This window comes from Mytilus californianus, unplaced genomic scaffold, assembly GCF_021869535.1.
Source record: "Mytilus californianus isolate M0D057914Y unplaced genomic scaffold, xbMytCali1.0.p SCAF_10, whole genome shotgun sequence".
NCBI classification, from domain to species: Eukaryota; Metazoa; Mollusca; class Bivalvia; order Mytilida; family Mytilidae; genus Mytilus; species Mytilus californianus.
The window spans coordinates 45,753,038-45,781,031 of NW_026262582.1; the positions used below are offsets into that span (position 1 = coordinate 45,753,038).

The window sequence follows — 27,994 nt, forward strand, 5'->3', positions numbered from 1 at the left end:
AATCGACCCCGCTAGAAACAATACTAGCTGAGTCAGGCGAAATGCCATTACAATTAAGAAGAGACCACCTTTCACTTAAGGTGGTACCTAACATTACAGGGAGATAACTCTGTAAAAATCAGCTAAACATTTTAATTACGTTGTATTGTTAAGGAAATATTGAGCTTCTCTATGATCAAAATTAGTGTTTGTCAAACTGCTATATAACCAATGAAATTTTTCTGATAAAGTGGTTGGTTCAAATTTTTTGAAATTTTTATATTTTTGTCAAAGGGTCAAAGTAAACATTTTGTCAAAATTTTATGAAAATTAAACGAGCCAAATTAATATTAGTCAAGGTGTTGGGTACCACCTTAAATGTACTTGCTTGTACTAAACAAAATCCAACAAATCCAGCAAATCAATTAGTAGATGATTGTATTAGATAGCAAATTTTTAATCATAAATGGAATGAACATAATATACCGTACGGTTTTAGAATTGGTTTAAGAGCTAATTTAGGTAAAGGGTTCAATAGGTACTTTTGTTTCGGCAACTGTCAAAATTGTTCATTAAATAAAATTGAAGTAGGCGTGTTATATTGGTTCATCCATAGCTCTAGTTGCTTGGTGTCAATATAGCATATAAAATGCGACGATACATATTTCATCGTAAGCCCCCGCGGTGAAGTGTGTATCATATAGGTAAGTTAAAGGACATATGTTTCTTTTTAGGTACAAGTAGGTAGGACTTTTTTTTTTCATATTTAATATTAAAGTAATAAAAATCTAAAATACTAGAATGTGCTAACTGAACAAAGAACTAAAAATCGCTCACATCATTGGCTTTTTCTTTTTATACGACCGCAAAAAAATTTTTGTGGTCGTATATTGGTATGACGTTGGCGTCGTCGTCGTCCGAAGACGCATTAGTTTTCGCACTCTAACTTTAGTTTAAGTGAATGGATCTCTATGAAATTTTACCATAAGGTTCAATACCACAAAAGGAAGGTGGGGATTGATTTTGGGGGTTATGGTACCAACAGTTAAGGAATTAGGGGCCAAAAAGGGGCCAAAAATAAGCATTTTCTAGTTTCCAGACAATAACTGTGGAACGGTGTATGGATCTCTCTGAAATTATACTACAAGTTTCCATACCACAAAGGGATGGTTAGGATTTGCTTTGGGGGGTTATTGCTCAAACCGTTTAAGAATTAGGGGCAAAAAAGGGTGAAAAACAAGGTTGTCCTCATTAATGGACAAATACTATAGTACAAAACATAATTTAAAGCAGTGTAAGGGAGATAAATCAAATACATCATTGAAATTATCTCCCTTACACTGCTTTTAAATTATGTATAAAGTAATGGTTAATGAACAATTAAGATAATTTCAAACAGTGTAAGGGAGTTAATCAAAATACAACGTTTTGGTTACTTCCCTTACACTGCTTTTAAATTATGTTTAAAGAAATGCATATTTATAAAGGAAGACCAGTATGGCGCATTAGATTTGTAAAATCTTTGACCACATTTATTTATTTGTTATGCCGAATCTAACCGTGTATTTAGATTTTTAATTTTGGGTCCAGTTTTCAAATTGGTCTTTATTAAGGTCCAAAGGGTCCAAAATTAAACTTTGTTTGATTTTAACAAAAATTGAATATATGGGGTTCTTTGATATGCTGAATCTAAACATGTATTTAGATTTTTGATTTTTGGCCCAGTTTTCAAGTTGGTCCAACTTGGGGTCCAAAATTAAACTTTGTTTGATTTCAACAAAAATTGAATATATGGGGTTCTTTGGTATGCTGAATCTAACCATGTATTTAGATTTTTTATTTGTGGACCCCGTTATCAAATTGGTTCATATTGAGGTCAAAAGGGTCCAAAATTAAACTTTGTTTGATTTCATCAAAAATTGAATTATTGGGGTTCTTTGATATGCCAAATCTAACCGTGTATTTAGATTTTTAATTTTGGGTCCCGTTTTTTAAATTGGTCTACATTAAGGTCAAAAGGGTCCAAAATTAAACTTAGTTTGATTTTAACAAAAATTGAATTCTTGGGGTTCTTTGATATGCTGAATCTAAACATGTGTTTAGATTTTTGATTATGGGCCCAGTTTTCAAGTTGGTCCAAGTGGGGTCCAAAATTAAACTTTGTTTGATTTCAACAAAAATTGAATATATGGGGTTCTTTGATATGCTGAATCTAAACATGTATTTAGATTTTAGATTTTTGGCCCAGTTTTCAAGTTGGTCCAAATTGGGGTCCAAAATTAAATTTTGTTTGATTTCAACAAAAATTGAATATATGGGGTTCTTTGATATGCTGAATCTTACCATGTATTTAGATTTTTTATTTGTGGGCCCGCTATCAAATTGGTTCATATTGAGGTCAAAAGGGTCCAAAATTAAAGTTTGTTTGATTTTAACAAAAATTGAATATATGGGGTTCTTTGATATGCTGAATCTAAACATGTATTTAGATTTTTGATTTTTGGCCCAGTTTTCAAGTTGGTCCAAATTGGGGTCCAAAATTAAACTTTGTTTGATTTCAACAAAAATTGAATATATGGGGATCTTTGGTATGCTGAATTTAACCATGTATTTAGATTTTTTATTTGTGGACCCCGCTATCAAATTGGTTCATATTGAGGTCAAAAGGGTCCAAAATTAAACTTTGTTTGATTTCATCAAAAATTGAATTATTGGGGTTCTTTGATATGCCAAATCTAACCGTGTATTTAGATTTTTAATTTTGGGTCCCGTTTTTTTAATTGGTCTACATTAAGGTCCAAAGGGTCCAAAATTAAACTTAGTTTGATTTTAACAAAAATTGAATTCTTGGGGTTCTTTGATATGCTGAATCTAAACATGTGTTTAGATTTTTGATTATGGGCCCAGTTTTCAAGTTGGTCCAAGTGGGGTCCAAAATAAAACTTTGTTTGATTTCAACAAAAATTGAATGTATGGGGTTCTTTGATATGCTGAATCTAAACATGTATTTAGATTTTAGATTTTTGGCCCAGTTTTCAAGTTGGTCCAAAGTGGGGTCCAAAATTAAATTTTGTTTGATTTCAACAAAAATCGAATATATGGGGTTCTTTGATATGCTGAATCTTACCATGTATTTAGATTTTTTATTTGTGGACCCCGTTATCAAATTGGTTCATATTGAGGTCAAAAGGGTCCAAAATTAAACTTTGTTTGATTTCATCAAAAATTGAATTATTGGGGTTCTTTGATATGCCAAATCTAACCGTGTATTTAGATTTTTAATTTTGGGTCCCGTTTTTTAAATTGGTCTACATTAAGGTCAAAAGGGTCCAAAATTAAACTTAGTTTGATTTTAACAAAAATTGAATTCTTGGGGTTCTTTGATATGCTGAATCTAAACATGTGTTTAGATTTTTGATTATGGGCCCAGTTTTCAAGTTGGTCCAAGTGGGGTCCAAAATTAAACTTTGTTTGATTTCAACAAAAATTGAATATATGGGGTTCTTTGATATGCTGAATCTAAACATGTATTTAGATTTTAGATTTTTGGCCCAGTTTTCAAGTTGGTCCAAATTGGGGTCCAAAATTAAATTTTGTTTGATTTCAACAAAAATTGAATATATGGGGTTCTTTGATATGCTGAATCTTACCATGTATTTAGATTTTTTATTTGTGGGCCCGCTATCAAATTGGTTCATATTGAGGTCAAAAGGGTCCAAAATTAAAGTTTGTTTGATTTTAACAAAAATTGAATATATGGGGTTCTTTGATATGCTGAATCTAAACATGTATTTAGATTTTTGATTTTTGGCCCAGTTTTCAAGTTGGTCCAAATTGGGGTCCAAAATTAAACTTTGTTTGATTTCAACAAAAATTGAATATATGGGGATCTTTGGTATGCTGAATCTAACCATGTATTTAGATTTTTTATTTGTGGACCCCGCTATCAAATTGGTTCATATTGAGGTCAAAAGGGTCCAAAATTAAACTTTGTTTGATTTCATCAAAAATTGAATTATTGGGGTTCTTTGATATGCCAAATCTAACCGTGCATTTATATTTTTAATTTTGGGTCCCGTTTTTTTAATTGGTCTACATTAAGGTCCAAAGGGTCCAAAATTAAACTTAGTTTGATTTTAACAAAAATTGAATTCTTGGGGTTCTTTGATATGCTGAATCTAAACATGTGTTTAGATTTTTGATTATGGGCCCAGTTTTCAAGTTGGTCCAAGTGGGGTCCAAAATTAAACTTTGTTTGATTTCAACAAAAATTGAATATATGGGGTTCTTTGATATGCTGAATCTAAACATGTATTTAGATTTTAGATTTTTGGCCCAGTTTTCAAGTTGGTCCAAAGTGGGGTCCAAAATTAAATTTTGTTTGATTTCAACAAAAATCGAATATATGGGGTTCTTTGATATGCTGAATCTTACCATGTATTTAGATTTTTTATTTGTGGGCCCGCTATCAAATTGGTTCATATTGAGGTCAAAAGGGTCCAAAATTAAACTTTGGTTGATTTTAACAAAAATTGAATATATGGGGTTCTTTGATATGCTGAATCTAAACATGTATTTAGATTTTTGATTTTTGGCCCAGTTTTCAAGTTGGTCCAAATTGGGGTCCAAAATTAAACTTTGTTTGATTTCAACAAAAATTGAATATATGGGGATCTTTGGTATGCTGAATCTAACCATGTATTTAGATTTTTTATTTGTGGACCCCGCTATCGAATTGGTTCATATTGAGGTCAAAAGGGTCCAAAATTAAACTTTGTTTGATTTCATCAAAAATTGAATTATTGGGGTTCTTTGATATGCCAAATCTAACCGTGTATTTAGATTTTTAATTTTGGGTCCCGTTTTTTAAATTGGTTTACATTAAGGTCCAAAGGGTCCAAAATTAAACTTAGTTTGATTTTAACAAAAATTGAATTCTTGGGGTTCTTTGATATGCTGAATCTAAACATGTGTTTAGATTTTTGATTATGGGCCCAGTTTTCAAGTTGGTCCAAGTGGGGTCCAAAATTAAACTTTGTTTGATTTCAACAAAAATTGAATATATGGGGTTCTTTGATATGCTGAATCTAAACATGTATTTAGATTTTAGATTTTTGGCCCAGTTTTCAAGTTGGTCCAAATTGGGGTCCAAAATTAAATTTTGTTTGATTTCAACAAAAATTGAATATATGGGGTTCTTTGATATGCTGAATCTTACCATGTATTTAGATTTTTTATTTGTGGGCCCGCTATCAAATTGGTTCATATTGAGGTCAAAAGGGTCCAAAATTAAACTTTGTTTGATTTCATCAAAAATTTAATTATTGGGGTTCTTTGATATGCTGAATCTAACCGTGTATTTAGATTTTTAATTTTGGGTGCCGTTTTTTAAATTGGTCTACATTAAGGTCCAAAGGGTCCAAAATTAAACTTAGTTTGATTTTAGCAAAAACTGAATTTTTGGGGTTCTTTGATATGCTGAATCTAAACATGTGTTTAGATTTTTGATTATGGGACCAGTTTTCAAGTTGGTCCAAGTTGGGGTCCAAAATTAAACTTTGTTTGATTTCAACAAAAATTGAATATATGGGGTTCTTTGATATGCTTAATCTAAACATGTATTTAGATTTTAGATTTTTGGCCCAGTTTTCAAGTTGGTCCAAATTGGGGTCCAAAATTAAACTTTGTTTGATTTCAACAAAAATTGAATATATGGGGTTCTTTGATATGCTGAATCTTACCATGTATTTAGATTTTTTATTTGTGGGCCCGCTATCAAATTGGTTCATATTGAGGTCAAAAGGGTCCAAAATTAAACTTTGTTTGATTTCATCAAAAATTGAATTATTGGGGTTCTTTGATATGCCAAATCTAACCGTGTTTTTATACGACCGCAAAAAAATTTTGTCGTCGTCCGGCGTCGTCGTCCGAATACATATTGGTTTTCGCACTCTAACTTTAGTTTAAGTGAATGGATCTTTTTGAAATTTGACCATTAGGTTAAATACCACAAAAGGAAGGTGGGGATTGATTTTGGGGGTTATGGTACCAACAGTTAAGGAATTAGGGGCCAAAAAGGGGCCAAAAATGAGCATTTTCTAGTTTCCAGACAATAACTGTGGAACGGTGTATGGATCTCTCTGAAATTATACTACAAGTTTCCATACCACAAAGGGATGGTTAGGATTTGCTTTGGGGGGTTATGGCTCAAACCGTTTAGGAATTAGGGGCAAAAAAGGGGGAAAAACAAGGTTGTCCTGGTTAATGGACAAATACTTTAGTACAAAACATAATTTAAAGCAGTGTAAGGGAGATAAATCAAATACATCATTGAAATTATCTCCCTTACACTGCTTTTAAATTATGTATAAAGTAATGGTTAATGAACAATAAAGATAATCTAAAACAGTGTAAGGGAGGTAATCCAAATACAACGTTTTGGTTACTTCCCTTACACTGCTTTTAAATTATGTTTAAAGAAATGCATATTTATAAAGGAAGACCAGTAAAAATATCTGCAAATGTTTTCATCTTTTTTTTTTACAAAAAAATCCATATGAAAGATTTGACACTTTATTTTTATTAATTCTATTATAAAATAGATTAAGTTAGCACTATGGTAAATTTAAATGGGTAATTATGGTTGCCAACTCCATTGGAAATTTGAATTGAGATTATGACCATATCTTGAGGGAAAGAATTTTTTTGGGGGAAAAAGGGGGGGGGATAAAAAGAAATTGTGGGGGGCCAATTTTTTCTCATTTCAGATTTCAGAAATTAAAAAGAATTATTCTTCAAATATTTTTTTTTTTTCAAATTTCAAATATTGAAAAATTTCAAGAAGTAATCTTTAATTGCACAGTATGGCGCATTAGATTTGTAAAATCTTTGATCACATTTATTTATTTGTTATGCCGAATCTAACAGTGTATTTAGATTTTTAATTTTGGGTCCAGTTTTCAAATTGGTCTACATTAATGTCCAAAGGGTCCAAAATTAAACTTTGTTTGATTTTAGCAAAAATTGAATATATGAGGTTCTTTGATATGCTGAATCTAAACATGTATTTAGATTTTTGATTTTTGGCCCAGTTTTCAAGTTGGTCCAAATTGGGGTCCAAAATTAAACTTTGTTTGATTTCAACAAAAATTGAATATATGGGGTTCTTTGATATGCTGAATCTAACCATGTATTTAGATTTTTTATTTGTGGACCCCGTTATCTAATTGGTTCATATTGAGGTCAAAAGGGTCCAAAATTAAACTTTGTTTGATTTCATCTAAAATTGAATTATTGGGGTTCTTTGATATTCCAAATCTAACCGTGTATTTAGGTTTTTAATTTTGGGTCCTGTTTTTTAAATTGGTCTACATTGAGGTCCAAAGGGTCCAAAATTAAACTTAGTTTGATTTTAACAAAAATTGAATTCTTGGGGTTCTTTGATTTGCTGAATCTAAACATGTGTTTAGATTTTTGATTATGGGCCCAGTTTTCAAGTTGGTCCAAGATAGGGTCCAGTATTTAAACTTTGTTTGATTTCAACAAAAATTGAATATATGGGGTTCTTTGATATGCTGAATCTAAACATGTATGTAGATTTTTGATTATGGGCCCAGTTTTCAAGTTGGTCCAAATTGGGGTCCAAAATTAAACTTTGTTTGATTTCAACAAAAATTGAATATATGAGGTTCTTTTATATGCTGAATCTAACCATGTATTTAGATTTTTTATTTGTAGGCCCCGCTATCAAATTGGTTCATATTGAGGTCAAAAGGGTCCAAAATTAAACTTTGTTTGATTTCATCGAAAATTGAATTATTGGGGTTCTTTGATATGCCAAATCTAACCATGTTTTTAGATTTTTAATTTGGGTCCCGTTTTTTAAATTGGTCGTCATTGAGGTCCAAAGGGTCCAAAATTAAACTTAGTTTGATTTTATCAAAAATTGAATTCTTGGGGTTCTTTGATATGCTGAATCTAAACATGTGTTTAGATTTTTGATTATGGGCCCAGTTTTCAAGTTGGTCCAAGTTGGAGTCCAAAATTAAACTTTTTTTGATTTCAACAAAAATTGAATATATGGGGTTCTTTGATATGCTGAATCTAACCATGAATTTAGATTTTTTATTTGTGGGCCCCGCTATCAAATTGGTTCATATTGAGGTCAAAAGGGTCCAAAATTAAACTTTGTTTGATTTCATCAAAAATTGAATTATTGGGGTTCTTTGATATTCCAAATCTAACCGTGTATTTAGATTTTTAATTTTAAGTCCCGTTTTTTAAATTGGTCTACATTAAGGTCCAAAGGGTCCAAAATTAAACTTAGTTTGATTTTAGCAAAAATTGAATTCTTGGGGTTCTTTGATATGCTGAATCTAAACATGTGTTTAGATTTTTGATTATGGGCCCAGTTTTCAAGTTTGTCCAAGTTGGGGTCCAAAATTAAACTTTGTTTGATTTTAACAAAAATTGAATATATGGGGTTCTTTGATATGCTGAATCTAACCATGTATTTTGATTTTGGACATTGGACCATAATAGGTAAATTAAAAAAATTCAAGTTCTTAGACCACATTCTTTCTGTGTCAGAAACCTATGCTGTGTCAAATATTTAATAACAATCCAAATTCAGAGCTGTATCAAGCTTGAATGTTGTGTCCATACTTGCCCCAACTGTTCAGGGTTCGACCTCTGCGGTCGTATCAAGCTGCGCCCCAGCGAAGCATTTTATTAGATTTTTAATTTTGGGTCCCGTTTTTTTAAATTGGTCTACATTAAGGTCCAAAGGGTCCAAAATTAAACTTAGTTTGATTTTAACAAAAATTGAATTCTTGGGGTTCTTTGATATGCTGAATCTAAACATGTGTTTAGATTTTTGATTATGGGACCAGTTTTCAAGTTTGTCCAAGTTGGGGTCCAAAATTAAACTTTGTTTGATTGCAACAAAAATTGAATATATGGGGTTCCTTGATATGCTGAATCTAACCATGTATTTTGATTTTGGACATTTGACCATAATAGGTAAATTAAAAAAATTGAAGTTCTTAGACCACATTCTTTCTGTGTCAGAAACCTATGCTGTGTCAAATATTTAATCACAATCCAAATTCAGAGCTGTATCAAGCTTGAATGTTGTGTCCATACTTGCCCCAACTGTTCAGGGTTCGACCTCTGCGGTCGTATCAAGCTGCGCCCAGCGAAGCATTTTATTCCAAATTAGCAGCTCCCAAAACTATTTAAATTATTTTTGTGTTTAACTTTTTGGACTTTCTTTTTTAATTATTTATTCCACCATTCATTTATTTAAGCCGCAAGTCAAATCAAAAACTTGAAAAATGGTACTTCGCAAGATCTGGTTTGCTCTAACCCAGTTTTAATTAGCGTGGGGCGTTTGTCTTCATGCAGACAGCGTTCCAGTGTACTAGCACTGTAAAGTCCTCATGATCAATATAAGTAGGCTAGCACAAAGCAGTCAAAATTATACATACACCCTTTGGTTTTTGTCAAGCCTGCGACTTTTGTCGCAGAAAGCTCGACATAGGGATAGTGATCCGGCGGCAGCAGCGTTATTAAACTTCTTAAAAGCTTTATATTTTAGAAGGTGGAAGACCGGGATGCCTCATACTTTGTATATGGATGCCTCATCGTACGAAGATTCTGTCAGTCACATGTCCAATGTCCTTGACCTCATTTTCATGGTTCAGTGACTACTTGAAAAAAAAGTTAAGGTTTTTTGTAATGTTAAATTCTCTCTTATTATAAGTAGTAGGATAACTATATTTGGTATATGCGTACCTTGCAAGGTCCTTATGCCTGTCAGACAGTTTTCACTTGACCTCGACCTCATTTCATGGATCAGTGAACAAGGTTAAGTTTTCGTGGTCAAGTCCATATCTCAAATACTATAAGCAATAGGTCTAGTATATTCGGTGTATGGAAGGACTGTAAGGTGTACATGTCCAACTGGCAGGTGTCATCTGACCTTGACCTCATTTTCATGGTTCAGTGGTTATAGTTAAGTTTTTGTGTTTTGGTCTGTTTTTCTTATACTGTATGCAATAGGTCTACTATATTTGGTGTATGGAATGATTGTAAGGTGTTCATGTCTAGCTGGCAGGTGTCATCTGACCTTGACCTCATTTTCATGGTTCAGTGGTCAAAGTTAAGTTTTTGAGTTTTGGTCTTTTTTTCTAAGACTATATGCAATAGGTCAAATATTTTTGGTGTATGGAAATATTTTATGATCTATATGCAGTCGCGCAGGTTTCTTTTGACCTTGACCTCATTTTCACGGTTCATTGATCAGTGTTAAGTTCTTGTGTTTTGGTCTGTTTTTCTTATACTGTATGCAATAGGTCTACTATATTTGGTGTATGGAATGATTGTAAGGTGTACATGTCTAGTTGGCAGGTGTCATCTGACCTTGACCTCATTTTCATGGTTTGGTGGTTTTACTTAAGTTTTGTGTTTTAGTCTGTTTTTCTCATACTGTTTGCAATAGGTCTACTATATTTGGTGTATGGGATGATTGTAAGGTGTACACGTCTAGCTGGCAGGTGTCATCTGACCGTGACCTGATTTTCACAGTTCATTGCTCAGTGTAAATTTTTTTCGATATATACAAAATATTTTGCAATTAAATTCAAATACACAATTTGGCATATCAAATTTATCTGCTGTTTACTTGGCTGCTGGTGTACTAGGACAACGTTGCTGCTGCTCACTGCCGTTTGCTGTGCCTAGCTTTCCTCCTATTCCTACTTGTGGTTGCTCCTTTTTTTTTTTTATATTTATTTACTTTTTTATTAGCTCACCTGACCTGAAAGGTCAAGTGAGCTTTTCTCATCACTTTGCGTCCGTCGTCCTTCGTCCGTAAACTTTTACAAAAATCTTCTCCTCTGAAACTACTGGGCCAAATTTGACCAAACTTGGCCACAATCATCATTGGGGTATCTAGTTTAAAAAATGTGTCCGGTGACATGGCCAACCAACCAAGATGGCCGCCATGGCTAAAAATAGAACATAGGGGTAAAATGTAGAATTTGGCTTATATCTCTGAAACCAAAGCATTTAGAGCAAATCTGACATGGGGTAAAATTGTTTATTAGGTCAAGATCTATCTGCCCTGAAATTTTCAGATGAATCGGACAACCCGTTGTTGGGTTGCTGCCCCTGAATTGGTAATTTTAAGGAAATTTTGCCGTTTTTGGTTATTATCTTGAACATTATTATAGATAGAGATAAACTGTAAACAGCAATAATGTTCAGCAAAGTAAGATCTACAAATAAGTCAACTTGACCAAAATGGTCAGTTGACCCCTTAAGGAGTTATTGCCCTTTATAGTCAGTTTTTAACCATTTTTCGTAAATTTTTGTAATCCTTTACAAAAATCTTCTCCTCTGAAACTACTAAGACAAATTTAACCAAACTTGTCCCCAATCGTCATTAGGGTATCTAGTTTAAAAAATGTGTCCGATGACCCCGCCCGCGAACCAAGATGGCCAACATGGCTAAAAAATAATACATAGGGTAAAATGCAGTTTTTGGCTCATATCTCTGAAACCAAAGCATTTAGAGCAAATCTGATGATGATAAAATTGTTCATTAGGTCAAGATCTATTTGCCCTGAAATTTTCAGACCAATCAGGCAACACGTTGTTGGGTTGCTGCCCCTGAATTGGTAATTTTAAGAAAATTTTGCCGTTTTTGGTTATTATCTTGAATATTATTATAGATAGAGATAAACTGTAAACAGCAATAATGTACAGCAAAGTTAGATCTACAAATAAGTCAACATGACCAAAATTGTCAATTGACCCCTTAAGGAGTAATTGCCCTTTATAGTCAATTTTTTACAATTTTCATAAATTTTGTAAATTTTTGTAAAATATTTCCTACCGGGCCAAGTTCATTATAGATAGAGATAATAGTAAGGAGAAAGAATGTTCAGTAAAGTAAGATCTACAAACACATCACCATCACCAAAACACAATTTTGTCATGAATCCATCTGTGTCCTTTGTTTAATATGCACTTAGACCAAGGTGAGCGACACAGGCTCTTTAGAGCCTCTAGTTATTATTTTCTTTGGTTTTCTATAAAAATTCTCACTTTTATATTCTTTTATTTTTATTTAGGTTCAATTTTATTATCATAATTTTTTTTTATTTATCAATTTATTTATTTATTAATTATTCTTATTTTTAGCTCACCTGACCTGAAAGGTCAAGTGAGCTTTTCTCATCACTTGGCGTCCGTCGTCCGTCGTCCTGCGTCCGTCGTCCGTAAACTTTTACAAAAATCTTCTCCTCTGAAACTACTGGGCCAAATTTGACCAAACTTGGCCACAATCATCATTGGGGTATCTAGTTTAAAAAATGTGTCCGGTGACCCGGCCAACCAACCAAGATGGCCGCCATGGCTAAAAATAGAACATAGGGGTAAAATGTAGATTTTGGCTTATATCTCTGAAACCAAAGCATTTAGAGCAAATCTGACATGGGGTAAAATTGTTTATCAGGTCAAGATCTATCTGCCCTGAAATTTTCAGATGAATCGGACAACCCGTTGTTGGGTTGCTGCCCCTGAATTGGTAATTTTAAGGAAATTTTGCCGTTTTTGGTTATTATCTTGAACATTATTATAGATAGAGATAAACTGTAAACAGCAATAATGTTCAGCAAAGTAAGATCTACAAATAAGTTAACTTGACCAAAATGGTCATTTGACCCCTTAAGGAGTTATTGCCCTTTATAGTCAATTTTTAACCATTTTTCGTAAATTTTTGTAATCTTTTACAAAAATCTTCTCCTCTGAAACTACTAAGACAAATTTAACCAAACTTGTCCACAATCATCATTAGGGTATCTCGTTTAAAAAATGTGTCCGATGACCCCGCCCGCGAACCAAGATGGCCGACATGGCAAAAAAATAGTACATAGGGTAAAATGCAGTTTTTGGCTCATATCTCTGAAACCAAAGCATTAAGAGCAAATCTGATGATGATAAAATTGTTCATTAGGTCAAGATCTATCTGCCCTGAAATTTTCAGACCAATCAGGCAACCCGTTGTTGGGTTGCTGCCCCTGAATTGGTAATTTTAAGAAAATTTTGCAGCTTTTGGTTATTATCTTGAATATTGTTATAGATAGAGATAAACTGTTAACAGCAATAATGTACAGCAAAGTTAGATCTACAAATAAGGCAACATGACCAAAATTGTCAATTGACCCCTTAAGGAGTTATTACCCTTTATAGTCAATTTTTTACAATTTTCATAAATTTTGTAAATTTTTGTAAATTTTTACAAAGTATTTTCCACTGTAACTACCGGGCCAAGTTCATTATAGATAGAGATAATAGTAAGGAGCAAGAATGTTCAGTAAAGTAAGATCTACAAACACATCACCATCACCAAAACACAATTTTGTCATGAATCCATCTGTGTCCTTTGTTTAATATGCACATAGACCAAGGTGAGCGACACAGGCTCTTTAGAGCCTCTAGTTTAAATTTTTGCTCATTTTTACTTTTTATTCTTATTAGGTTTTTTATATTTATCACTCAAATTATTTCAATTACCTTATGGTTAAAAACAAATTATTTAAATGCCCAAAAAGGCACAAGCCAGGGCTGACCGTGCGAGGGCTGTATAGCCAGTTAAGGTCGTTAAAAACTCCCATCATCATCAGATAATTAATCTTAATTTGATAGGACAATTTGTGTTTGTTAATATTCAAGAAAACAAGGCCTGTGACCCCTATTTTCATTTGAAATTTCGGAAGTATTTATAAAAAGCAATTCTCTCATTGAATTTTAATCAATTCTATCGTTTATTGTGTTCCTCAATAAGTAAAAATTAAGTTTCCTCTTATAAATAACCCATATAAAATTACTGTAATTTTGTTAATTTCAATGTATTTTAAGAGAAAAAACAAGGTCAGTGACCGACAGTTTTTATATTGATATTTGAAAGTACATTGACCCAGAATTCTTTTACAGAAGAAAAATCTATAGTCCAACATTTAGACACGCCAGCTACCTTAATTGTGATTTCAAGATAAAGCTATATTAAAATAGTTTTTCCCATTCCCCATAAATTTGTGATTTCTATGACCAAAATTTGTTTGAGGAGTTTTGTTGTGCTCCCGCAGTAGCGGTGGGGTCATTAAGTTTTACCCTTGTCCGTCTGTATATACATACATACGTACTTACGTCCATACGTCCCAAAATTGGTTTCTGTTCTCTAACTTAAGTTTGCCTCAACCAAATGTTATGAAACTTATACACAATGCTTATTACCACAAAATACAGATCAAGATTGAATTTTGGTAGCGTCACTCTAACCGTTCTAGAGTTATGCCCCTTCATAAATGGAAAAATTGCAAAATTTTTAGTTTCCATTCTCTAACTTAAGTTTGCCTCAACCAAATTTTATGAAACATATACACAGTGCTTATTACCACAAAATAAAGATCAAGTTTGAATTTTGGTGGGGTCACTTTAACCATTCTCGAGTTATGCTCCTTTATAAATGGAAAAATTGCAAAATTTTTAGTTTCCGTTCTCTAACTTAAGTTTGCCTCAACCAAATGTTATGAAACTTATACACAATACTTATTACCACAAAATACAGATCAAGATTGAATTTTGGTAGCGTCACTCTAACCGTTCTAGAGTTATGCCCCTTCATAAATGGAAAAATTGCAAAATTTTTAGTTTCCATTCTCTAACTTAAGTTTGCCTCAACCAAATTTTATGAAACATATACACAGTGCTTATTACCACAAAATAAAGATCAAGTTTGAATTTTGGTGGGGTCACTTTAACCCTTCTCGAGTTATGCTCCTTTATAAATGGAAAAATTGCAAAATTTTTAGTTTCCGTTCTCTAACTTAAGTTTGCCTCAACCAAATGTTATGAAACTTATACACAATGCTTATTACCACAAAATACAGATCAAGATTGAATTTTGGTAGCGTCACTCTAACCGTTCTAGAGTTATGCCCCTTCATAAATGGAAAAATTGCAAAATTTTTAGTTTCCATTCTCTAACTTAAGTTTGCCTCAACCAAATTTTATGAAACATATACACAGTGCTTATTACCACAAAATAAAGATCAAGTTTGAATTTTGGTGGGGTCACTTTAACCATTCTCGAGTTATGCTCCTTTATAAATTGAAAAAAATGCAAAATTTTTAGTTTCCGTTCTCTAACTTAAGTTGCCTCAACCAAATGTTATGAAACTTATACACAATGCTTTTTACCACAAAACGCAGATCAAATTGAATTTTGGAAGCGTCACTTTAATCATTATTGAGATATGCCCCTTTATAAATCCAAAAATTGCAAAATTTTTAGTTTCCGTTCTGTAACTTATTTTGCCCCAACCAAACATTATGAAACCTATACACAATACTTATTACCTTAAAACTCAAATCAAGTACAAATTTGGGTAGGGTCACTTTTATCGTTCTTGAGTTATGTCCCTTTATAATGTTGTATGCAAGCGGGGGCATCATCTGTGTCCATGGGGACACATTCTCCATTTATTTTTTATTAGTCCCCTACTGACGAAGTCGAAGGGGACTTTAGGTTTGCACTCCGTCCGTCCGTCCATCTGTCTGTCTGTCCGGCAAATCAGTTTTCCAGACTTTTTTCTTCATGCTTGAAGATATTGATTTGATATTTGGTTAATTGATTTATCATGACAAGTTACAGGTCAAGTTAAATTTTCAACAAGATTTTAGCTTTTCTCTTTGTTCAGTTAAAGCCCTTTCCCTAGAATTAAATTTTTGATGAAATACTTATTAATTAGTAGATTTCTGTTCAAAGGGAAATAACTCATTTTTTAAAAGACTTTTAAAAGACTAAATGATATTTTGGATTTTTTTCCTTTTCTTTGGTAAATTGTTTGAAGAATTTAGTGGTAGGTTTGTTTGTCATTCTTGAAGATATTGATTTGATAATTAGTATATAGTTTTATCATGACAAGTTACAGATCAATTTGGAATTTTGTTCCAGTCTGATAATTTTGTGCAGAGTTATGGTCTTTGGACATACAAAATTCACTTAAATAATCAGTTTTCAACAGTTTTTTTCGACATGCTTGAAGATTTTGACTTGATATTTTTATGTAGTTTACACATGACAAGTTATAGATCAAGTTAGAATTTCGTTCCACTACAATGAATTTGTAACCAGTAGGGGACTATGTATTGCCATGCAATACTCACAGAATGCTTGTTTTTTCTTGTCCGCATAATTCTGATCGTAAATAAAGATCAAAATTATGGTTAGGGAAATTTTCGCAATTTAATCTTGACCAAGAAACATGCATATTTAACCCTTAACAAAGATTCACTTGACAGTAACAAAATAAAATTCTTCAAATGTCCATGAGACACAGTTCTTCCAAGAACTTTACTGTAAACTAAATTATTAGTCCCCTACCGACGAAGTTGAAGGTTACTTTAGGTTTGCACTCCGTCTGTCTGTCTGTCCGTCTATCCGTCAGTCCGGCAAATCAGCTTTCCACACTTTTTTTCTTCCGTTCTTGAAGATATTGATTTGATAATTGGTATATAGTTTTATCATGAAATGTTATAGATCAAATTCGAATTTTGTTTCGGTCTGATGATTTAGTCCAGAGTTATGGACCATAACTCTGGACCATATCTAATGTTAGAGTACTATGTTAAACCATATTTCTGTACAAAGGGAGATAACTCATTTTTTAAAAGGCATTCTTTATTAAATTATTTGAAAAAAATTTTGGCAGGTTTGTTTGTTATTTAGTATAAACTAATTTTCTGAATGCTATAGATATAAAAAAAAAAATATGATAATAATCTATTTTTATTAATGTATATATTTCAATACATTACATTGTGTAGATAAAAGTTGTTGACATTTTATAGATAAGTTACAAATCTATATTAGTTTGTAACAAATGAAAGAAAAAATATTTGGAACTATTAATTATATTTGATTATAATTTGAAAATAGATATACACTGTATTACATCATATCTAATTTTAGAGAACTATTAATCATATCTAATGTTTTTTTCACTCATATAATCAGTTTTCCACACTGTTTTTAGTCATGCTAGAAGATATTGACATGATATTTACTTTTTGTTTACACCATGACAAGTTATAGAACAAGTTAGCATTTTCTTCCAGTAAAATGAATTTTTACCCGTTAGGGGACTATGTATTGCCATGCAATACTCTCAGAATGCTTGTTGATGTATATATTTCAATACATTACATTGTGTAGATAAAAGTTGTTGACATTTTATAGATAAGTTACAAATCTATATTAGTTTGTGACAAATGAAAGAAAAAATATTTGGAACTATTAAAATTGAGAATGGAAATGGGGAATGTGTCAAAGAGACAACAACCCAACCATAGAGCAGACAACAGCCGAAGGCCACCAATGGGTCTTCAATGCAGCGAGAAACTCCCGCACCCGGAGGCGTCCTTCAGCTGGCCCCTAAATATTGATTATATTTGATTATAATTTGAAAATAGATATACACTGACTGTATTGCATCGTATCTAATTTTAGAGAACTATTAATCATATCTGATGTTTTTTTCATCATGCTTATAAGATATTGATTGATAATTGGTATATATATAATTTTATCTAGACAAGTTACAGATCAAGTTCAAATTTTTGTTTCGGTCTAATAATTTTGTGCAGAGTTATGGTCCTTGGACTTGAAAAATTCACACATATAATCAGTTTTCCCCACTGTATTTAGTCATGCTTGAAGATATTGACATGATATTTACTTTTTGTTTACACCATGACAAGTTATAGAACAAGTTAGCATTTTGTTCCAGTATAATGAATTTTTACCCGGTAGGGGACTATGTATTGCCATGCAATACTCTCAGAATGCTTGTTCATTGTTGCTTTATTTCGCATTTTACCTGTTCTAGCCAACTGGCAATTTTAAAATTTTCTTGATGTATTTATATAAGGGTAGATCAAAGTTTTACCTATTAGCATCGATTTATATTTGCATTATATTCTACTTGCAAAAGTTGGTAATATTAGTTGGTTTAATGTTTTTTTGTATGCTACTCACAGAACTTCAGCTGAAGCCAGATCACAAGCCAGTGGAACAAATGGAGAACTGGAGGCATAAGATTCTGAGACAGCTGACAGAGGGTGATCCTACTAAGGAGGATCCTAAATTGAAATGGAGAAGAAATGCTAAAACAGGGATTATGGATGAACGAACTGTAAGTAAATGAAATTGGTATATGGTTCTAACAGAAGTATTTAAACTAATACACTGATTTATTTGAAAATTGGAGATTCCCACAAAAAGGATCTAAAACTGAAATGGATGAAAAGGTTAAGCTGTGATCGAGGAGTCGAGACAATGTACATTTTCATTTCATATCACAACACTGTTAAATCATGGAAATCTATATATAGCGTTGTTTGTCAGAATATTGTTCATGAATTATTAAAATCTCATTGAAAAAAATTGAAGATTCATGTATATGAATAAAAGAAAATTGTGTAAACATAAAAAAATTCAATGAAAAATATGGTCCTCAATGATATGTCAAAAAGAGGGAGGAGATACAAAGTTGCTATCAAAACCATAATTTGAAGAAAATCAGACAACACCATGGCCAAAGGTAAAAAAGACATAAAATACAAACAGTCTTAAAAAACAATACACATATACACTTAAAAACTAAAATTTGAGCATCAAAAACCTACGAAATACTTTGTATGGAAGTAGAAGCTACATTAGGGTCAACAGTTCCTGCTACAATGGTGACACCCTCTGTAAACTCATTAACATATCTTAACAAACAGTCCTGTTAAGATATGTTGATGAGTTAATGTCCAGTGGTTAGAGAATTGTAGACCTCTAAATCTCCTAGAACCTTCAGTGGTCATATGATAGAATTACTATAAGGGAGATAACTGGAGGTTAGGTAAGTGTAAATGTTTCATGAAAAGGATTTTACCTCCGAAAATTATAGAGTGCAGGATGCATTTGCTTGAATCTTAAATGCCAAAGTGTGCATACAAGCCTTTAGATATTGTTATTCTAGTACAAAAGCTGGAACTTTTCCTATAACATTTAGAATGTAAAAGTTCTGAAAATGCATGTAATATTTCCTGCTGGACATTAGTATCCATCAATAGCAATACTGGATTTAACCTACTACGATGATAATTTTATAATTTATTTATAGATTACACACCCTGCAGCCATCCATTTATTGTTCCATGAAGCATATAAAAACTACATCACTGCCCTCTATCCATGTAAGGACCAGGATGTCCTAAACTTTGCTGTGATAATTATTCTGATGAAACAAGATGGCGTCTACAATACTTCAAGTGCCAAAACATTTCTAAGGTAAAGAGATGGATAAAGACATGAAAATTGTTAATGATATTGCTAAATATTATATAGATCAGGATTTTTATAATGTTTTGTTGTTCCATGTAAATAATTTCTTTGAGAAAAAAAAGTTTTCCTACTGAGCATGGTATTTTCGTTAAATAATTTATCAGCTTCTGTATCAAGGAATTACATAATATTTGATCAGGAGCTTATAATATTGGGTTCTATTATGTAGGAAATTTCAGTTCTGCTATACTGCCACCTCCTGTTTGACCATACTTTTAATTTTGATTATAACCTCTGAGCATAGATTTTTCCGTAATGTCTAGTAATCAAGTGAGGATATACTTTGAAAGTCATCGCTTAAAACTCTTAGGTGTGCACAGAAATCTAATTAATTTGTTATTGATTTTGTACAAGACAACAGAAGTTTTTTATGATTTTTCTGTACATTTTCGTAAGATTATCATAATAATTTATGAAAATCTCTTTCAAAACTCAATAAGTATAGGTGAAAATTCTTAAAGATGACTAGCTGTGAATTAAAAACTTTAAAATTTTAAAACTGGTTTAATATTTCTGTTTTCAGTAAAAACTTGCAGTCAATGGTACCAGAACAAATGATGAAAGGAAAGAGTCATGCATGGTCCTCCAATGTATTCCGCCATTATAAGGATGTAGGGAAAAGCATGCTTGAAGGTCCTTCTCATGTGCAAGTGGATATGGTATGTTTTAATACTAGTTGTGAACCTTAAATCTAAAGCCCAATTGATCCTACTCAAGATAATGATAGAAATGTTATATCTGAATCATTTGATAACACCATCAATGAATTTCTAAGTAAATAATCTATGACATATTTGTTAATGAAATGTAAAAGCTGGCTATATCTGCATTTGGTTTCATTCCTACAAACATTTAGGGCCAAGATGTAGGATAAAGAGATTTTTCTTTACTTAGCCGATTTATCATTTTCCTGACCTGTTGATTATTTTTATTTAATCAAAGTGTGGTCAGTACGTCATTGGTCAAAATTCAATTTAATACTGTTGATTAAGAAATTATTGCGAGGTTTTATTATTGCGAATAATGCGACTGGATGAGGATATCAATAATAAGAACTCGCATTCTGATATCTGATACATATGTCTTTATGCAGATTATCTTGAAATTGCAATAATTAATCTCACATTTTTGTCCATTCTTCAAAAATCGCAATAATAAATGTACGCAATAATTTCTGAATTTACAGTATGACATCAAATTTTCTTGCTTGTGATTGTGATGCAGGAAAAAAGGCGACCATGTCTGATGACGTCACATAGAAAGAATACATATTTTTTTGGTGAATCATTGGAAAAAAAGGATTAAGTTTGTCTGCATATTGTCTAAAAATCATTAGAGAAACAGACTCCTCCACCAAATCTTGTGCAATACAATATTTCTCCACTCTAGACAGTTAAATTTTAAATTTCAAAATTCAACTGTCCAGAGTGGAGAAATATAGTATCTGACTTGATGCAGTGGTAGAATCTATATATATTTTACCATAGTTGCCTGTCCTAACAAAATGTGAACTACCAGAGGTTGAAATGGTTGTTTAAGGCTAGCAGCATTAATTTTGTTATTATACCCCCGCTTTTAAAAAGTGGGGGTATACTGTTTTACCTCTGTCTGTCCATCCATCCATCCATCCGTCCATCCATCCATCCATCCGTCCATCCATCAGTCTGTCAGTCTGTCAGTCCGTCCATCCGTCCCATGAACATTTTTCGTCACATCTTTCTCAAGAACTACAATACAAGGATTTCTGAAATTTGGTTTCAGGGTTTATATAAGTCAGCTATACCGTGTGATGCATTTTCAGATTGATCACTCAACAACTTCCTGTTTACCGAACACTTGCATCATTTTACACAACACATACAAGTTGAAAATTTTCGTCACATTTTTCTCAAGAACTACATTACAAGGATTTCTGAAATTTGGTTTCAGTGTTTATATAAGTCAGCTATACCGTGTGATGCATTTTCAGATTCATCACTCAACAACTTCCTGTTTACCGTCAAGTATTTGGGCTGGGGGTATCATCAGTGAGCAGTAGCTCGCAGTTTCACTTGTTCTGTCTAGTTTTTGTCTCGCCTTGACAGAGTCAAAAAGCAAGACATAGGTATGCTGTTTCCGGCGACGGCAGCGTCAACAATGTATTAGTTTGTGATTAGGTCTAGTTCATGGTGAATCACTAGTGGTAGGTCAATGATATTTGGTATGCAGTTGTATTAGCATTATCACATCTCATTACCATGGAGATTATTTGGCCCTGCCCCCTCAGTCAAGGTCTATTGACTTTTAAACTTTTCATAGTTAACATGTATTAGTTTGTGATTAAGTCAATTTATGGGGAACCACTAGTGGTAGGTCAATGATATTTGGTATGCAGTTGTATAAGCATGGGCATATCTCATTTCCATGGAAATTATTTGGCTCCGCCCCCTTAGTCATGGTCTATAGACTTTGAAAATTTTGCTAAGTTTACATGTATTAGTTTGTGATTAGGTCAGTTCAAGGGGAACCATTAGTGGTAGGCCAATGTTAATTGGTGTTCAGTTGTATAAGCATTAGCACATCTCATTTCCATGGAGAATATTTGGCCCCGCCCCCTCAGTCATGGTCTATTTACTTTGAAACTTTTGCTTAGTTTACATGTATAAGTTTGTGATTAGATCAGTTTAAGATGAACTGCTAATGTTAAGTCATTGATATTTGGTATGCAAATTTATTGACATTTGCAAGTATTGTTTCCATGGAGATTATATAGCCCAACCCCTGATCATGGTTCATTGACTTTGAATTTTTTACATAGTTTACAAGTTAATGTTTGTGTTTAGGTTTGTTTAAAGGGAACGACTTATAATAATAAGTCAATGGTATTTGGTATGCAGTTGTATTAGCATTGGCACATCTCATTCCATGGAGATTGTTTAGCCATGTACCTTCAGTCATGGTTCATCGACTTTGAATATTTGCATTACTTACATGTTAAAGTATTGCTATTTTAATTTCAACATTTGCATTATCAAAATTACAAAAAGGCGAGACATATCTCTGTGATAACAGTTTATATTTAAGTTCATTATTTTTGTTCCAGTGGAGTTATCTCCCATAGCCCATTATATCACTTGTTTGTATAGGTGAACCATGCATGTTTCTATAGGCTTCTCTGAAAATTATTGAACTTTTGTCCCCTTTATTGTGGCTGCAATCTTTGTTCTTTTGATAAAAAAAAACTTTTGGAATATGAAGATTTTTTTACTGTAGAGTTATCTCCCATTGAGTAGTAAATAATATTTGTACGTACATTAACATCCATTAAAGAAAATACAGAAAAATAAGTACAATTTTATCTTCCTAATAAGGCCATTCTCAAATTATGTCATCTTTCCAAGATTGTTCACGATTTCATTTTATTTTGCCCTAATTACAGAAGCCTATTCTAAGGTCAGATTTAAATTTTTATTCAACATTTTTTGGAATCACAATTTTAACATGTAAAATTTACCATTATGTAAGATAAGGATAATTTAGATTTTGTTCGTTTTTTTTCAGATTTTAAAACAGCAGTTTCTGAAGTTCTGCAGAAACCTGACTGTTTATGGATCTGCTTTCTTTACTGGTACACTACTGGTACCCCAGGTCAAGGTAAAAATAGACAAGTTTAATTTGTCGATATTGGTAGACTATGAGTTACATTTAAAAGTTTGTTAAATCCACAAAGAAGAGTTTATAGGCCTGTTTGTTTTTAAAATTGTAATTTGCTAAGATATCAAACAAATATCTTGATGTGCCTGTTGTTCTCTAACTGTTAGTATTTTTTCTGTTTTAAATCTCAAGTGGAATGTAAGCTTCAATAATACATAAATTTGAAAGAGCCTGCGCATAGTAATGAGAATTTCTCAGGGAGGAAGCAACCCTTTTTTTACAGCATTTTGATTGGTCATTTTAGGGTAGTATGTGCCATATTGGTGTCAACGATGTTGGTATCCATGTCATAAACTCTCAAACAAGGGTAAGTTACTTAAAAAATGTATAAATATTAAGCTTTTGAGATAAAAGTTGAAGGGAATAGTTTTATTATGAAAAAATCAACAAAAGTTGTGGCCTGATGACAGTGAGGACTTCTTGAGTGCTGGATGATGCTCGGACAAACCAATGATTTTAAATTGGCATCTGCTGCAGTTTTATTTAAACACTTAGCATTTAGTAATAAGACCATGAACTCATCAAAGATTCTAGACTTTAAATTTGGTGGACCAGACTCCAGATGCATATTTTCTCTACATAAGGGTGTACTTTGGTGAAATTTAAAAAATCTAGAATTTAAAATTGCTACTTTAAGTCAGAAGAGCATTAGTTAAGGAACAAAATAAGCTTAGAATATTGATAGGTTATGGAGCTCCTTTTCGAGATATTTATTTTTTTAAAAATGGCAGGAAAAGGCTGACTCGGACTTTTACCTTATATTTGCATTGGTATTATTTGGGTCTCAAATCGAAAGAAAAGAAATCTAGAATCTGCTTAAATTTTAGTAAATGATCTCTTAAGAGCTATTGAAGTCTTATATGAAAAGAAAAATGGGTGTTATGGGGCAAAATATTTTACCCTGTATCGTAGGAAAAAAATCAAGGAGTCCGAACAATTGACAAAAATTCCTAAACCTCACCTAAGTACATCCATTAGACTGATTAGTGGCACTCAAATCAAAACAGCCGGAAGGCCAAATCAAAGAATAGTTTTAAAAGCAATAAAAACCGAAAAATTAAGAAATCTTGTGCCAAATCCTGCTAAGGCAATATATGTCTGTGGGGTAGAAAAACAAAAACTACTTTGCTTATAGTTCAAAAATGTATCTGGGTAGGATGGCATGGTTTGCTGCTCAGTACAAGGCAGGGTATATTCATATAACAATAACTTTTTACTGAAATGAATATTCATGTAATATTTGCCACTTGCCATTCTACAATCATCATTCTATCAATCTTAAGCTGGTACTTCTCATTTTCATGGGGATTATTCGGTAGAAACATATCTCTGTGTCAACATTTTATTATTAGAATGTTTTTAATGAAAGAATAATAAAAAGTGGTTTAAAATTGTTAAATTAAGTACTTAAAAAGTTCTGCTAAATCAGTGAAAGTTATATTGATTGTTGTGGTAACTATTTTCATGGGTTCTGTGGTACCCTCCCATCTCAAAATTAATCACACAGTAAATACATATTTTCCATAGCATTTAGATGTGTTAATCTAAAAACTATGAAATAAAAATCCTACCACTCAAGGATATGTTCACAAGCCACTAAACTTGATACCAGCGAAATAAGCACTTCCACAGTATTGCTGAATAATAATTTGTCTTCTTTTTTTATTATTACCACAGCAGCTGTCGCAAAACAGCTAGCCCTCCTTATCAATGTTTTCTGTATCTGTTTTCAGGTAATGTTACATAGTTTCAAATATTCTGAAATCAGCTGCAAACTTCCAGAAGCCAATAGGTTGGAAGTAAATGTGATACGATTTGAAAGTCGAACAGACCGAAATATTCCACGACAATTAACAATACGGACTAAACAGGCTGGGTTAATTGAGAGACTAATTGAAAAATTATCAGAAATTCATGCTATCAAGGACAGACAAGTTGAAATTCGATATGGTGGGATGAATTCATAGCACAGGATGCTGTAGGAATTGATATTTATAGAAATGGAAGGCTGATAACATATTTGTACATAGCATAGGTGGCAGTGCTTACTGGATATAGTTTTTGCTCAATGGTCATCAAAACAAAGAAATCACAATTTTTTTATTCATGTACCATGATCTCCAGATCTGACAAATAATATCTACCCACTCTGTTTAAATGATATCTGACTTTTTTAACTGCTCATCCACATCTTTTTACTGTAAATTTGGAAATTATTGTGAGATTTTTATTAATGTGAATAATGCAACTGGGTGAGTATCGCAATAATAAGAACTCACATTCTAATATCTGATACATATATCTATATGCAGATTTTCCTGAAATAGCAATGATTAATTTGGCTTTTTTGTCCATTCTTCAAAAATTGAAGTAAGTAATGCACACAATAATTTATGAGTTTACAGTATAAAACAAATCATCACTTTTCCTCAGAAAAATTACTGCTGTTCAGCTTATTTTTCCATGCTTCTGAAATTTTTATGAAAAACTTGATTTTTGCCTCGCCTTGATGGAGTCAAAAAGCGAGACATAGGTATGCTGTTTCCAGCGGCGGCAGTGGCGTCAACAATGCATTAGTTTGTGATTAGGTCTAGTTTAAGGTGAACCACTAGTGGTTGGTCAATGATATTTGGTATGCAGTTGTATTAGCACTGGCACATCTCATTTCCATGGAGACTATTTGGCCCTGCACCCTCAGTCATGGTCTATTGACTTTGAAACTTTTGCTTAGTTTACATGTATTAGTTTGTGATTAGGTCAGTTTATGGGGAACCACTAGTGGTAAGTCCTTGATATTTGGTATGCAGTTGTATAAGCATTGGCATATCTTATTTCCATGGAGACTATTTGGCTCCGACCCCCTCAGTCATGGTCTATTGACTTTAAAACTTTTGCTTAGTTTACATGTATTAGTTTGTGATTAGGTCAGTTCAAGGGGAACCACTATTGGTAGGTCAATGATATTTGGTATGCAGTTGTATAAGTATTGGCATATCTCATTTCCACGGTGAATATTTGGTCCCGCCCCCTCAGTCATGGTCTATAGACTTTGAAACTTTTGATTAGTTTACATGTATTAGTTTGTGATTAGATCAGTTTAAGATGAACCGCTAATGTTAAGTCAATGATATTTGGTATGCAAATTTATTGGCATTTGCAAGTCTCGTTTCCATGGAGATATAGCCCCACTCCCTCATGGTTCATTGACTTTGAAACTTTTACATAGTTTACAAGTCAATGTTTGTGTTTAGGTTTGTTGAAAGGGAACGACTTATGATAAGTCTATGGTATTTGGTATGCAGTTGTATTAGCATTGGCACATCTAATTTCCATGGAGATTGTTTTGCCATGTACCTTCAGTCATGGTTCATTGACTTTGAATATTTGCATAACTTACATGTTAAAATATTGCTATTTTAATTTCAACATTTGCATTATCAAAAGTACAAAAAGGCGAGACATATCTTTGTGTTAACAGTTTATTTACACTTAAAACTTATTTTCTTTTCATAAAATTTGATAAACAAACTCTTTATTTTGTTTGGCCTTTCATTAATGTGTAGTGCCTTCAGGAATTTATTAGTGGAAGGAAGATTTTAAAAGTCAATGTTTCTGAAATTTTTGTGAAAAATTTGATTTTTTATTGCTTAAAACTTATTTTCTTTTCAAAAAGGTTTGATGAACGAAATGTTTAATTTGTTTGGCCTTTCATTAATGTGTAGTGCCTTCAGGGATTTTTTAGTGGAAGCTAGATTTTAAAAGGTATTCATATTTGCTTATTTTTAGAATATCCTTTTTAAAATGAAGAAACAGTCTTTATAACATGCATTTGTACTGCTAAATTAGTTCAGAAAGTTACATATTTGTTACTTTAAACCATTGTATTAAAGGTTTTCCATTTAAAAGGATGGATCCAAAATGCCCCCCAACCAACATATTTTCTGAAGTAACAAATTCTTTCCTCAGATTGTCTCAACATGTCTTGAATTTATTAAATTAACATTAAATAATGTTACCAAAAGGCATTTATTTAAGAATTCTTATGACTATGAGACAAATGGAGATTAACAAAATGTTTTTTTTTTTTTATGAATATACTGCAACTTTGACAAGATTTTTTATTCACAATCTATAGATATACTTTTTTAGCTCACCTGGCCCGAAGGGCCAAGTGAGCTTTTCTCATCACTTGGCGTCCGTCGTCCGTCGTCCGGCGTCGTCCGGCGTCGTCCGTCGTCGGCGTAAACTTTTTACATTTTGAACTTCTTCTAGAGAACCACTGAATGGAATGAAACCAAACATGGCATGAATGTTCCTTATGAGGTGCTGACCAAGTGTTGTTACTTTGTAGCCGATCCATCATCCAATTTGCCGCCAGCGGGGGACTTAGTTTAACATAGGAGCCTATGGGAAATGCATACAAATGACTTCTTTTAGAGAACCACTGAATGGAATGAAACCAAACATGGCATGAATGTTTCTTATGAGGTGCTGACCGAGTGTTGTTACTTTGAAGCCGATCCATAATCCAAGATGGCAGCCAGCGGGGGACTTAGTTTAACATAGGACCCTATGGGAAATGCATACAAATGTCTTCTTTTAGAGAACCACTGAATGGAATGAAACAAAACATAGCATGAATGTTCATTAGGAGGTGCTGACCAAGTGTTGTTACTTTGTAGTTGATCCATCATCCAAGATGGCTGCCAGCAGGGGACTTAGTTTAACATAGGACCCTATGGGAAATGCATACAAATGACTTCTTTTAGAGAACCACTGAATGGAATGAAACAAAACATAGCATGAATGTTCCTGACAAGGTGCTGACCAAGTGTTGTTACTTTGTAGCCATTCCATCAT

At 32.7% G+C, this 27,994-nt stretch overlaps 1 protein-coding gene and 1 long non-coding RNA gene across 2 annotated transcripts in view; both read left to right on the top strand.

The window, feature by feature from the left end:
* The window catches only part of LOC127718228 (krev interaction trapped protein 1-like), a 68,698-nt gene extending 43,583 nt beyond the window's left edge, over positions 1-25,115 (top strand). Inside the window, exons 12-17 of the mRNA XM_052224210.1 lie at positions 18,088-18,242; positions 19,221-19,387; positions 19,965-20,100; positions 22,982-23,074; positions 23,379-23,441; positions 24,868-25,115. Coding sequence (XP_052080170.1) covers positions 18,088-18,242; positions 19,221-19,387; positions 19,965-20,100; positions 22,982-23,074; positions 23,379-23,441; positions 24,868-25,101 — 848 coding nt within the window. The 3' untranslated portion in view covers positions 25,102-25,115. The remainder of the gene's footprint in view (positions 1-18,087; positions 18,243-19,220; positions 19,388-19,964; positions 20,101-22,981; positions 23,075-23,378; positions 23,442-24,867) is intronic.
* LOC127718245 (uncharacterized) lies at positions 832-9,192 on the top strand. Its single transcript, XR_007989648.1, has 3 exons — positions 832-2,376; positions 2,639-3,297; positions 7,357-9,192. It is a non-coding gene; the product is annotated as an uncharacterized LOC127718245 (long non-coding RNA).
* Positions 25,116-27,994: the final 2,879 nt, after the last annotated feature.